The following is a 14,528-nucleotide window of genomic DNA, read 5'->3' as shown; positions in this document are numbered from 1 at the left end:
GGCTTCGCTGGGCCATAAGAAAGAAGGCAGTCACGACACAGGGCTGGCAGCATAGCCTGTCAGACTTGTGTATCCTGTGCGGGCATCCTGCAGGTTTAACATGCTGAAGACCTACCCACAGTTCCTAGAGAGTTTTAGGGTTCCTTCCCTGAGGAAGTTGTGTCCAGTAATCCCTGTTCCCCTTTTAGGCATTTGCTCCATTGGGTAATCTCTAGTGCTGTGTGCACTCTCACTTTATAGCATCGCTAGAATTGCAAACCTGGCTGGCGAAATTTGTTGCCCAGGGCCGCCAATACCTTATTTTACGTTTGAGATACTTGAAATTTGAGGTTTGCTTTACCCAGTGGAATCATCGTCTCTGGGTTCCCTCGCCAGTATGCTTTCCCATTTCAGCATATTTGGTAAGTAAGATATGTACACTTCATCTTATACAACTCATCATGTGTTGAGAAACAGTCTTGGCAAGGTATTAAAAAACCCATAATTTAGTGACCACTGCAGGGGACTTTTCTTTCCTTGAATCTCAAATAATAATCTTTTTACAGGATAATGAGATTCTTTCCATGTCCTTTGATAACTTACAGTAAATAGTTGCCCATGGTAATTGTAAGCAGAAGATCTAGTATTCTTACTAGATCTTCTTACTTACTGTATTCTTACTGTGTGCTGGTCACTGTAAGTATTCTAGGTGGGACTTCAGTGATTCCCCGTAGCAGCCTTTTCTAGTGAGGAAACGAAAGTCCAGAAAAGTGTAAGTAACTGGCCCCTGTGTCACTACTGTTGGTAGCAGAGACAGGCCATGAACCCAGGCAGGCATTGTGATTCCAGAACTTACCCTTTTAACCACTTTGCTCTACTGCTGGGCTCTGTGGGAGGGTTAGAATATTTTCCATTTTCTGAAGTGAACACCAAAGGAGTTGACTGAGAAATTCTTCCAAGACGATGGGTTTCACCATATCCCATGTTCTTGTAACTCTTTAAAGTCTCAAGCCTTCTTTCAGAATAAAGTTAAGCTTAACAAGGTGTACTTCTCCATGCCTCTTAACCGTTACAACTGTCCAGAGTGCAGACTATTGGATCTAAGTAAGCCCGTCTCTTCATTGTCCTTCAGAAGTGCCATGTTCAGCTGGTTAGGTTCTTTTCTTGTGATACGGGCTTGCCCATAACCTCAGTTTCCCACGCATAGTCAGCGTTGTCCTTTGCAGAGACATCCCTTGACTACTTTTATTCTTCCCATTACTTTGTGTCACATCTACTCATTTTGACACCCGACCATGTGTTTCATGTGTACGTATTTGTCTTGTACCCCATTTACCATAAAAGTTTTGAGTATGTTTCCTTATGATGTTTAATATACACTTAACAGTGGACGGTGGGGAGGGAGAAAAGACTTTATTGGGCAAAGAATTTTGAAGCAAGGCAAGGAAGTGTGTTGCAACTTTTGAGATGGTTATTTCAGAGAAAAACTTGCAGCTATCCTGAGACTTTGTAGGAAGGAACACACTGACCAGTCCTTTTGTTTTTTGTTTTCTCTCCCTTCTTGGGGAAGATCAGCTTTACTCTTTTATTCTTCATAGTAAGCATTATGTCTTCACCATCTCCAGTCAGTCCTGGATGATGCAGAATTCTTAAAGTTGTGCCAACTTCTGAATGATCTTATTCCCCAAAGATTGGAACAGCAGAGGTTTAATCGAACATCATTTTAAAATTTCATGTGGTTCCAGTAAAGACCTCATTTTTGTAGGCAAAAGAGTCATTTGCCAGGAACTAAAGTTAGTTCATGTTTAAAAATGAGAAGTTTAAAGTCACCTGAGAATACGAAGATCGATTATATGAGATGATTCACATCAGAGAGCATCTTTGAATAAGTATGAGATTGATGAATATCAGGCAAATATAGTAATTCATTCTTGAGTCCAGAATTAGACATCAACACAAAATTTTTTTCTTTGTATATAGTTCTGAGTCTTAAATTTTGCACAGCTTGCACTTAAAAAAATATTTTTTTAATGTTTACTTTTGAGAATGAGAGAGAGAGTGCACGCATGATCGGGGGAGTTGTAGAGAGAGAGGGAGACAGGCTCTGAAGCATGCTCCAGGCTCTGAGCTGTCAGCACAGAGGCCAGTGCGGGGCTTGAACCAGTGAACTAACTGTGAGATCATGACTTGAGCTAAAATTGGACGCTTAACTGACTGAGCCACCCAGGCGCCCCTGCACAGTTTTCACACTTCTGAATCAAGAATGATCCTGTTCCAGAAGATTATCAGAAATAACTTCTGTTGTGTATTGTTTCCTCATTGTATGTTAACGTTTCTTATGGCTGTTGTCTTTTGTTATGTGAAAAACACTTCCTTCCCTCTCTCTTTTTGGTATTTCTTCAAAACTTTATTTATTATTTAAAAAAAAATTTTTTTAATGTTTATTTATTTCTGAGACAGAGACAGAGCATGAGTGGGGGAGGGGCAGAGAGAGGGAGACACAGAATCCAAAGTAGGCTCCAGGCTCTGAGCTGTCAGCACAGAGCCCAACACTCGAGGCTCGAACTCACAAACTGTGAAATCATGACCTGAACCAAAGTCGGTCGCTCAACCGACTGAGGCACCCAGGTGCCCCTATATTTCTTCAAAACTTTAAAGCCTTGTTCTACCTCCTGAAAGTTAGCCAGTTTGTGTCTGGTGATTTTACTCCTTCCCACAAATCAGGATTTTAACTCATTTTGTAAATTTTCCCCGTTAAATCTACCCATTTTTTCCATCTCCATCCCCACCACGTTAATGCAAGTTATCATTGTCTGTTTTCTCTTGAACTTTTCCAGTTGCTTCCAGACTGATCTCTTGCTACCCATTCTTTTGGCTCTTATAAATAATGCTGTTGTGAACACTTGGGTACAAGTTTCTGTGTAGCCATATGTTTTTAGGGTGTGTATATACATGCATGCGTGCACTCTCCTACAGTTGAAATTGTTGGGTCGTATGTTCACGCCTCACTTTTTGAAAAACTACCAGACTGTTTCCAAAGCCACCGCACCATTTTACATTCCCACCAACAGTGAGTGAAGGTTCCCTTGTCTCCGTATCTTTGATGATATTTGTTATTTTCAGGTTTTGTTTTGGTAATAGCCATCTTAATGGGTGTGGGGTGGTGTTTCAGGGTCTTGATTTGCATATCTCTGCTGATTAATGATGTTGAGCATCTTTTCTGTGCTTACTAGTAATTTGTAGATTTTCTTTGGAGAAATATCTGTTAAAGTATTTTACCTGTTTTCTAATTGTCTATTTTGTTGTAAGTTTCTTTATAGATTATAGAAACTAGCTCCATCAGATATATGATGTGCAGTATTTTCTCCCCCATTCTGTGAGTTTTCTTCCCACTTTCTTGATAGTATCCTTTGAAGCATAAAAAGTTGATAATTTTGAAAAAGCCCAGTTTACTTATTTTTTCTTTTGTTGTTATTTGGTGTCATACTTAAGAAACCATCGTCCAACCCAAGGTCCCAAAGATTTCCCATCTACGTTTTCTAATAAGAATTTTATAGCTTTAGCTCTTATGTGTAGATCTTTAATCCGTTTTGAGTTAATTTTTGCCACTCTTGCCCACTCCAGCTAATTTTCATTTACTAACGTGACTGCTAAAGTGACAAAGTTTTAAGTTCTGAAAATTTAAATCTGGTTTTGTCATTCTCCTTCTTTAAGCCTTCAGTAGCTTCTCATCATACAAAGAATAAAACCCAATGCTTTTAGTCTATAAAATGGGCCTCAGTGTGATCGGTCTGCCCTCTGCTCACCTCACCATCATCATTTTGTGTCTGTCTCTCTCCTCCTATACTGTAGGCTAGCCATGCCAGAGGCCTCAGAGGGACCCAAGCAGGCCACGGCTTTTGCTATTTGATGGGACTCTGGGGCCTGTCTCTTCATGTGCTGGCCCTCCTCACCCTCAGATCACCGTTGTAGTGTCACTTCCTCAGGGAGGCCTTGAGCACCCTTACCCCAGTACGTACTTGTCCAGTTCTCTGTTCCTTCACTGCACTTCGGGAGAGGTATTTCACTGCCTTTGGTTATATACTGCTCTGTTTCCTGCTCCTTTCCCTGGAAGGTGAGCTCAGGGTAGGAATTGTTTGTGTACTGTTATTTACATAGCCCCTGATACAATGGACAGTAAATACTTGAATGAATGAATGAATGAGTGAGGTGCCCAATGTATTTAAGGTATGTTTCAGTTGATTATAAAATGAAAGATTATTTTATTTGTGACAGATTAATCTGGTCTTCAGATTTTTTCATAAGGTTTTCTCTACATTTTGGTGTTTATCCACAGTAGGATGTAGGATGGAAAAATAGAAATGAACAGTTTTGCTCATTTTGTTTATAAGTAGGTATAAAACTTTGATGGGAAAAGTGCAGTTTGAAATGATTTGCCAAGGTATTACATATCTCAGGAACAAGATTTTTAAAAAAAACTATGCTCCTAGATCAGGAGTTCAGTATACATTATGGTCATTTATTACACATCTTTTAAACCACATAAGCCCTTTGTTTTCCCGTACCACTATGACAGAATTGTCTTACCCACTTAATAGGTTCGCAGCCATTCTTATAGTGACGTCAGATCTTAGTATTGTCTCCACAGTTGTCTCCACAATTGTCTCTTAGTGTTGTCAACACAATTGATGACACATTTTGGTTGAATTTTTCCCTGAAGTTGGATATCCTTCGTGTGCATTTAGAATTGGGGTGGGGAAAGGGCTATGTATGGCAACCTTTTGTGCTCTTGGACATTATTTTTTGCCTTAATTTTTTTTAATGTTTATTTTAGAGAGAGAACGTGTGTGTGCACGTGCAGGAGGGGCAGAGAGAGAGGGAGGCAGAGAATCTGAAGTAGGCTCTGCACTGTCAGCACAAAGCCTGATGTGGGGCTCAAACCCACGAGCCTTGAGATCATGACCTGAGCCGAAGTCAGATGCTCAACTGACTGAGCTACCCAGGCACCTCTATGCCTGACTCAAACAGCTGAATCTAGAGGTGTCTATCTTGAGTTAAGCACTGTCATGAATGTTGGTTTATCACAAGAGTACATTTCATGATAGTTGGGAAAACAAGAGGAGGAATGTCCTTGTTAATTTGTTTAAGGCCTACCTGCATCTTGGTAATTCAGTAAATATATGTCCCTTTTGTGAGACCCTGAGCTTCCAAAACAAATTACTTGCTAGGTAGGTTGATAAGTGAGGTAGAAAAGCCAATTACATATAAATGGTACGCTTGAACCACCTTGTTAGGAAAATTTTAAAGTTGCCACCAGTGAAGATTTTTCTCCCTTAAAGCAGAATTGAAATTTACTTACCCTGTTTATGTGTTTTCTCTGTTTAGTCCATAATTTCGATTCACTGAGGAAAGATGTTTGTTAGTATTAAATGTAAAAAGCCAGCCAGTTTGAAACAACTGGCTCAAAGGTTTGGTCATTCTTAACCAAGTCGGAACAGAATCTGTTGTTAGAATTGGTATCGTGGAAAAGTATCCTGGAAATAAGGTAATAGGCATTCGGGAGGAAAATGAAGAAATGTCAAAACTTTCTTGTAGATTTGGTTCTTGCTGGCCTTTAGTGACTACCGATTTTCTTCTGTTTGGGTCAGCAAGTTTTAGAACTGTGGATGAATGTTTAAAGTTTTTAGACTTTTGGGCACTATAGGGATAAATAGGATAGTTAAAACATGTTTCTGAGCAAGTTGACCAAATGAATCCGTGATAGATCTTTTTGTCATACTCTCAGATGGATAGGTAATCTGGTAGCTGTGTGTAGAAAATCACCCATACGTGTTACATTATACCCCGAATAGACCTCTCCCACGGTTGAAGGGATTTTGGTTCCAGTTCTTCAGCAATGAAAGAAGTAATATGGACTCGTTGACTTTTAAGTTGAAAGTATCTTCGGTTTCTTAGCTTTATTTTTATGACGTCATGCCCCTTTACATGAATCTTCCCAAGATTTGGAAAGAATGAGTGCTCAAAGAATTAGTTCCTCTTTATTACTATGTTTTCGGGATGTAAAGGCACAGGTAAATCTCTTTATGCCTTTGGAATCTTGCTCTAATGTTGTATGTAATGGTGCTTCAGCTTTTCTTTTCCAGTGGTTTAATGGGCCACAGGAGGGGAAGCTCCAAGACATATGCACATTCTTATGTACTGAGGAGACAGTGGAAGGGCTGTCCACCTCTTCTGTCACTGCATGGCTCTCTGGCTGGTGGGGTTCCTTTCATTTACCTTGCTTAGCTTCCAAAATTCAACAGGTGTGTGTGTGGGGGGTCCTCTGGTCAACTGCTGATTCTTAGGAGACAGAAGTCCTCTCTGGGGCCCAAGTTTCCCTAGTTTGTTCCTTCTCTTACTTTAGGAAATCAAGTTGTGTTTGAAAGTTCTCAGAGAAGCAACTTGGATACAGAAGAGAGTGTATGGGACTTCAAGTTGGAGGATATAGTTTTGACCTGCAATTAGCCACTTAAATGCTGGTTATATGAAATAATAAATTAACGTGTACCTCACAGCGCTATTGGATATAAGAGAAGAAAGGCACGTTGAAAGTACTCAGCTCCAGGTCAACTGATAATTAAAAAGCAGTACGTCCCGTTAATTGGGCTCTCACTGTACCATGCAGTGTGCTGAACACGTTACAGGTGTTATCTGATTGGATCCTCCCAATAACCCTGCAAAGTTAGGTAATAGGGACTCTGTTCAACTCATGAGCAAGTTCAGAGAGCCAAGTAATGTGTCCAGTGTCCCACGGCTTCTAAGTGGTGATGTTGGGATTTGAATCCGATCTGGATAAAAAGCCTGTGCCCATAAAACTGCCTTCTTTACAGTAGGCTTGAGCCATTAAGAGTGGTCATTTCAAGGGTGTCTGGATGGCTCAGTCTTGGTTAAGTGTCTGGACTCTTGATTTCAGCTCAGGTCATGATCTCATGGTTTGTGAGTTCAAGCCCCGCATCAGGCTCTATGCTGACAGTGCAGAGCCTGCTTGGGATTCTCTCTCTCCCTCTCTTTCTGCTCCTCCCCTGCTTGTGCTCCCCCCACCCCCTATCTCTCAAAATAAATAAAATAAAAAAATAAAAAAGTGGTCATTTCATGTACGTTTCTTTGAGGACTGGAAAGACTGATTTTCCCATTTGTTGGTTAACCAGTTGTGTTTTTTATTTGTAATGTGTCCCTGCCTGTCTTTTGCCCACTTACTGTTGGGATCTTTGCTGACTGTCCTGTGAATTGGCACAAACTCCTGTGTTACGTACTTAACCTTCCTCCAGCTATACTTGAGGCAGCAAATAACATTCATCTTCCAGACATATAAAATTTTTATTTGATATGCTTTAGATGTTTTTCATTTTGTTTTTGAGAGAGGGAGGGTATGAGCAGGGGAGGGGCAGAGGTCAGAAGCAGACTGCACTGACAGCAGCGAGCCCAGTGCGAGGCTTAGACTCACCAACTGTGAGATCATGACCTGAACTGAAGTTGGATGCCTACCTGACTGAGCCATCCAAGCGCCCCTGTACTTGATATGTTTTACTATCACATTTCTACATGGGTCCTTCACATCGTCATTTTTCTTTCGGTTTATTCTGTACAATGTACTTGAAAGCTTTCTTTCAGAGACATTCCAATATTCTGGGGGCTGTTTTGTGTTCCACAGTGAGTGTGGTCTATCTAAACCACGTAAGAGAACTTCTGTGCTGTATTATCTACAGGTTGAATAGCCTCAGTTAACTTTTGGATTTCATATCAGGGAGTAGAGCAGAAGCCCAACACAAACTTGTTTCTTTTCTCCCCCCTTAAATCCTGCGTTCAGTTAAATGTTCCTAATCGTTTTGTTGTTTTTACATTAATTTTCCACTTACTTACTTTGGGATTGAAAATAAAACTGTTGATAACAGTCTTGAACGCGGATTATGAAACTCAGAACGTAATCACTGTTGACGATGGTACTCCTTGAACTAGCCCTGTGGATGCCAACAAGGAAGGAATGGTAGTACTGAAAATACATTCACTATTTCTCTCCTCACAGCAAAGTTCCTGCATTCGTGAGGATGATTGCTCCAGAGGGCTCCTTGGTATTTCACGAGAAAGCCTGGAACGCATACCCCTACTGTAGAACAAGTAAGCCTGGTCCATGGCAGCCGTTCTACCCCTCCGCCCCACTGCTGAGGGGGAGAGGGACCCCCAGTATCGAGGCCTGTGAGAAGGGTGACACCTGAGAAAGCCCTCTGTGGGGTTCTTGGGGAGTCACGGCAGGTGCTGTGGCAGGGGAGAGATTGCACTGGGTTCCTCTCCTGAGACCTTTGTGAGGGGCATTGATTCATTCCCTGCTGACAGCCACCTGGAGGTCCTTGCTGATGGCACTGGCTCCAGGGGTGAGACCTTAAAGGTCATCCGCACTCAAAAATGTCTTTCGGTGTAGTCTCAATAGTATTGTACTCATCTTGCCACATACCAGAGGAGGAATACGGCAGACTTCTGAAACAGTTTCCTGTTGTTTGCTAAATTAGCCTTAAAGTGATGTATTGCTTTTGTGACCTCATTCCTTTTACCATTGTTTTAAAATTATATTATTAATTTCGTAACCTGAGGTATCCTGTAGTGTCACTCGTGTAGAAACTTTGCAGACATGAACTACTAATTGTTCTGTGTTTTCAGGTAGTTTAATCTGCGTGATATTAAGTAATATGACAGATTGTTTTGACTTTGATTAATATTCTGAAATTTTTCCCCTCTTATTGCCTACCTGCCCATTATGACTCAGTTGTAACGGTGAGTAAAACTATTTTCGTGTCACATACTCTGCATCTTTAAATTTTGCTTTACATAGTTTATTTTCAGTCATTGCTTACTTTTTAAATTAAAAGTGTCCAACGTTGCATGGCTCCTCTGTGCTCTTTCCACCAGCCCACACTCTCCCGCATGTTCCCAGTTAATGGGGTTTTTTTCCAGCCTTGTCTCAAACTCTCCCCGTTGACTTTATTTTGCTTCTGCTACTTCCTTCGAATGCCGTATTTGCTCACCAAACCTCTCAGCTTCTTTAATATTAGCCCCGTATGCTGCATGACAAGTAGAGTTGTTTAAATTATTTAAAAGCATGCAGCATTCGGTTTGCCTGGGGAGTCTATAAAAATAGGTAGCTAGTGATTCTTTGTCACTTGAGGATCAGTCTTAGAGAGTCAAAGCGCAGATGCTTACGCTGGGGAAGGCTCCCGCAGACAAAAGCCCCAAAGAACCGGTGAAAGATCACTGTTATTTTGCTGTTGTGTTTTCTACAGAATGAATATATGAAAGATGATTTCTTCATTAAAATTGAAACATGGCACAAACCAGACTTGGGAACATTAGAAAATGTAAGTTTCAACTCTGGGCTTTCAGTGCAGAAGCCTGGAAATGGGAATACTGTAGTTCATTTTGTCATGGACAGACCATTTGTCACCAGGGTGATCTACCTTAGACCTACCTGGACCCACCAGGGTGCGTTCGATTGCGGGGAGGCAGGCAAGCAGCGAGCAACAGACGGGCTTTCCCTGTCAGCCCCCTTGCTTTGGTGCGAGAGTGGACTGGTGAGGTTGCCGTTTTTTATCTGGGACAGGGAGAGCAGAGATAAAATTCACAGATCATCCCCAAACCGATTCTAGCCATTAATTTCAGGTTTTTTTCACCTTTTCATCTCTGTGTTTGCCAGAGCTACTCTACAAAGCAAACTTGACTGCTTTAATTTTCACCTCTGCTCCACTTGGCTGGGGCTGGGTTGATGTCAGAGAAATGGCCAAAAGGCGAGAGGGAAGAGCAGCTTTCAATATTTTATAAAAATGTTGACAAGCTTCTGGTTTTTACAAGTTGGTGCACATTGATCCCTAAAATAAATTTCAAGAAAATCATTATTTAGGACTCAATGTAATCATTAACTTTTGATGAGGCTTGTCAAAGAATCTGGGGAGGCGTCTGGTATAGATTGATGCCCTTGGCCCAGTGGCTGTCCAAAGTGTGGCCTCTGGACCAGGAGCAGCATCTGGGAGCTTGTTAGAAGTGCACCTTCTCAGCCTCCATCCCATACCTATTGAACTAAAATCCCCAGTTGGGGGGGGGGGGGTCCAGCATCCTCTGTGTTGTGGTGCACGCTCCAGTTTGAGAACTACTGTCCAGCCTTGTGCTGCGCTGTTATAGGAGAGAAAGTTCATGTTATGGTAGATTCTGCTTTTATGTGATTGGTGCCAATTAATAGAACTTTTGAATTATGACTTGTATTTGATTTGAGTTCTTCTTCCTGAAGATCATTTGATATTTCCTGGTGTTTTTTTCATAGTGATTCTAAAATTTCGAGTCTAAATGAGAAGATTTGGTATGCTGCAGTCAGTGTATGAGTTCATGTACCTTTTCCAGCTCTCAAATGGGCGTATCTGTGGCAGTTTTTAAACCGTTCTTAATTGGTTCATAGAGGGAGTTTCAGAAATAAATGATTAATCAACACAAGGAATGGAGGAATTGATGATCCTACTGAAACTGGAAAGCTTTAGGATAATCAGATTCAGGATAGGTTTTAAACCATACAGTGCAGGTTCTTGCAGTCTAATATGTCACCTTATGTTTGTCTAGGACTCAAGGCTTGCAAGAACATTGTTGTGTATCGTTGGGCTAAACATAGGTTCGGTACATTTGGTTATATGGCTCATGTCTAAGGACTACCAGGAAGTAATGGTGATGGGTTTCTGTTAATCGGCAGCATCCTCACACCTCCCCCTTCCCCACACTTATTTTTTTAGGGCTACAGGGGGTAAAAGATTTGTAGATCCCTTAAGACTTCAGACAACTAATTTAGTGAGGTAGGAATTTGGGTTTCTTTTATTCTTCATAATGTGCTCCAAAAGGCTCAGATAAAGATTATATACGTAACTGTGGTAGTTTTGTCTGGTAAGAATAGTCTACAGTTTGTTGTGTTTCATTTATCTTTGTCATTTTTAGGTACACGGTTTAGATCCGAACACGTGGAAAACTGTTGAAATTGTTCACATAGATATTGCAGATCGAAGTCAAGTTGAACCAGCAGTAAGTACTGCATAGTCCTCCGTGACATTTTAACCTGCTGCCTCTTAAAGCTAAAAATGATCTTCACTCTTTGTTTTACGGCCTGCATTTCTACACTGAAATGAGTCTGGAGGTCAGGTGTCGGTCTGTACAACAAAAAGACCAGCGAGTAGGAGAGAAGGTTGTCTTTTGTGTGGATTTCACCTTTACACAAGTGATCCCTTTGAGAAATGCTGGTATACCTGAGATATATAGAGGTTTGTTTTCATTGGGGGGGAAAGGGACTAACATTATTTTACAAAAGAATTCTCCCTTGAACTTCTATAAATAATGCGGGTCCCTTATGCTTTTAAAGAGTGGTTAAGAAAGCTTAACAGTTGTACAGCTTCCTAATCTTGATTTTTACTAGATGTAAATATTTGTACTTTAGGCTTTTGACTTAATAAAAACACCCCCCGCCCCCAAAGGTGAAGACCTGCATTCTCCCAAAGTAAGACCCTTGTATTACTCTGCTGCAGCTTGTGAAAATTAACTCAGTTCTTATCTTGGAGTGTGGTGGGTGCTGCTTGGTTTTGCAGGGCACGTTGTGGACTTTTTATACGTTAAGATAACCAGTGTCCCTTTTCCTGCTAGTCCAGAAAGCAGAAGCTTTGAAACAAGAGTGGCAGGCATCCCTTCTTTCTGTCACAGGAAAGCCCAGTGTATTCAGTTAGATTTTTATTTCATGGCCTTTCTGTTTCATTTTCAGTGCTTATTGTCTGAACCTGAGCAGTGTTGTAAGTTGAACAGAAATAACCTCAACAAGTGCCTGGGTGGCTCAGTCGGTTAAGTGTCTGACTCTTGGTTTCGGCTCAGGTCGTGATCTCACTGTTGGTGGCATTGAGCCCTGCGTCGGGCTCCGTGCTGACAGCGTGGAGCCTGCTTGGGATTCTCTGCCTCTGCCTCTCCCTCTGCGCTTCCCTGCTCATGCTCTATCAAAATAAATAAGCTTAAAAAACAAACAAACCCCAACACTAAATGTCTGGTTTTGCTGTTGCAACTTAAAAGTAACCCTTCTAAAACAGAGGTCTCCCACCTTTTCTCTGCAATCACTGGGGTCGAGACTGCCAGTAGTGACCTGCTAGACTGGATCCTGTTTTGTTAGGATATCCTCCCTGAATAGAAATGTAAGCACTCATGAGGGACCCTTGTCATAGAACTTCTTAAATTTTAGTTGTGCTATGATTTGAAGTTATTTTCAGTTCTAAGGAGAATTCCACCTTTGAAATTATACAGGATTTTTTTTTTTTAAATCCTCAGAAGTGAATGTATTTTCTGTTTTAAAAACAATATTCAAGTGTCTGTTTTGCCTTTTTTTCCCTCTGTGTCTTTCGCAGCCACGATTCACTGAGTGTGAAAGAATGGTGGTAGGAGGACAGTGTTTGGGAGTGAGCAGTGCGTGAGTCGGTTAGTGGGCGGGGGCAGGCTGACCTACATGCCTGCACCGACAGATCACCAGATCATGCCGAGCAGCCGTACGGGTGCCCCAGGGAAGGCATTCAGTTGGTATTGTTGGTGTTTGGAACAGTTGTGCTGGCCAGACAAAATGATCGGATCTTGTGGTTCATGGGTTTGCATTCCAGGTTGTTCTCCTGCAGAATACAAGACACCTTTGGTCTTGCTGGCGTCATAAGAGCGGTTCTTTGTTCTTGTTCTCAGGCTAAAATGGGTGCTCAATGTTTGCAGGCATGAATGCAAGTGGGAAGAGCAGTGAAGGCTGATTGTGCAAGAACCCTGGAGGCCCTTGGTCTCATGCCTTCGACCCCAGGCTAGCCTTCAGCGAGGAGAGAAAAGGCACTGTTGGCCCCGAGGACACATGACAACAGCACTTGAGATAGCTGCTACGCAAAGGCTGAGCGGGTGCTTCCCTGTGTGGAATGTTGTTTGGGATGGATCCGTAGGGAAAGAGCTGGATTGGGCCCAAATGAGAAGAGTCTGTATCGTGAGTCCATGGAGCTGTGTCTAAAAACACACATTCTGAAACTAGATTGGCTTCAGATTCAAATTTTGAGGTTCTGCCACCTGCTGGCTATTCAGTCTCGGATGGGTTGCTTACTCTCTCTCTCTGCCTAATTATCTCACAGCATTAAATGTGAGCACTTAGAGCACCGTCTAGTTTAATAAATGTTCGCCATTATTGTCTACAGTTGTGCGGGAGTTCTGAGACCTGTGTTCAAACCAAGCATTGTTGGGGAGTAAATAAGTATGTATATGTGGTTTTATTACTCAGTGTTCGTAGCTCCTGTTTTCCAAGTTACATTTTAGAGATTAGTGAGATAGAAATTTATTTTAAAGTTTACTGAATTCACAGTACTTTTGAGTTGAAGCACACATAACATTTACCATTTTAACCACTTTAAAATGGACAGTTCGGTGGCATTTTGTACAAGTATATTCTCACCATCGCCATCACCCAGTTTCAGAACGTCTTCATGACTCCGAAAGGACGCCCTGCACCCATTGACTGTCACTCCCTTCTCTGCCTTCTCCCCAGCCGTTGGCTACCACTAATCTGTTTTCTGTTTTCATGGATTTACCTCTGCTGGATAATTCATAGACTGGACTTCATAACAGTACATGACCTTCTGTGTCTGGCTTCTGTTACTTCGGCGTGTTTTCATCCTCGTTGTAGGATGTGCCATCACTTCATTTCTTTTTATGGCTGATAACAGTCCAGTGTGTTTATGTGCTCATCTGTGCATGGACATTGGGTTGTTTCCACCTTGTGGCTCTTGTAACTAGTGCTGCTGTGGACATTGTGTCACAGTAGTTATGTGTTTTGTCAGTTGTGAATACTAAAAATACAGCTGATACCATGTAGGGATGCTCAGACCTTTTGACGTCCAAAAGGAACCCTGACATACACATTTACCGCTGTGAAAGGGGAGAACGGAACTCTGTGCTGGGAGGTGAGGATACTCTGAGCAGTTGTGAACCCAGGGGTGTGTGAAGCCCTGGTGGGTGGGGGGTGAACTGTGGGGCCGGTGCCCATCCCAGCAAGGAGGTAGGGAAGAGACGTAGTGGGGCAGGGGCTCTGGGTCTGCCCTTTTCTTCCACTCATCTTCTTCTTTCCACACTTCAGGCACAGACATTCACCCTCACACCCTCCCTTCAGCTTCCACCCCATCTATTTGGCCATGAATAGTTAATGTTTGTCTTAGGATTAGCGTCTAATGCAAACATCTGGACCACCTGGCCTTCTTTACTTCTTAACCAGATCCACTTAGGTTTTCTGGTTTGATTGGTTCATTTGATTCTGCTCTTTCATGTTCCTTGAAAATTCTGGTCCACGGTGTTGGGAAAAGTACACATTTGCAGTTCTCAAATGACAGCGTTGTCTTAGCAGTCCACAGGTACTGAGTGCCTGCTCTGTGCTGCTGGACTAGCCCTGCAGTAGCTGTCCAGGGTGGTACAGAACCTCCCAGAGGCTTGCAATCTGACTGAGACCA

The 14,528-nt window shown here is 42.1% G+C and overlaps 1 protein-coding gene across 2 annotated transcripts in view; it reads left to right on the top strand.

The window, feature by feature from the left end:
- The window catches only part of PITPNB (phosphatidylinositol transfer protein beta), a 62,058-nt gene that overhangs the window by 10,922 nt on the left and 36,608 nt on the right, over positions 1 to 14,528 (top strand). For both annotated transcript variants that reach the window (XM_058693126.1, XM_058693127.1), the window contains exons 4-6: positions 8,042 to 8,139; positions 9,289 to 9,365; positions 10,978 to 11,061. In XM_058693126.1, coding sequence (XP_058549109.1) covers positions 8,042 to 8,139; positions 9,289 to 9,365; positions 10,978 to 11,061 — 259 coding nt within the window. The remainder of the gene's footprint in view (positions 1 to 8,041; positions 8,140 to 9,288; positions 9,366 to 10,977; positions 11,062 to 14,528) is intronic.

This window comes from Neofelis nebulosa, chromosome 11 (assembly GCF_028018385.1).
Source record: "Neofelis nebulosa isolate mNeoNeb1 chromosome 11, mNeoNeb1.pri, whole genome shotgun sequence".
Lineage (NCBI taxonomy): Eukaryota > Metazoa > Chordata > Mammalia > Carnivora > Felidae > Neofelis > Neofelis nebulosa.
The sequence above is the reverse complement of the archived record's forward strand: the minus strand, read 5'-3'. Positions and strand labels throughout refer to the sequence as shown.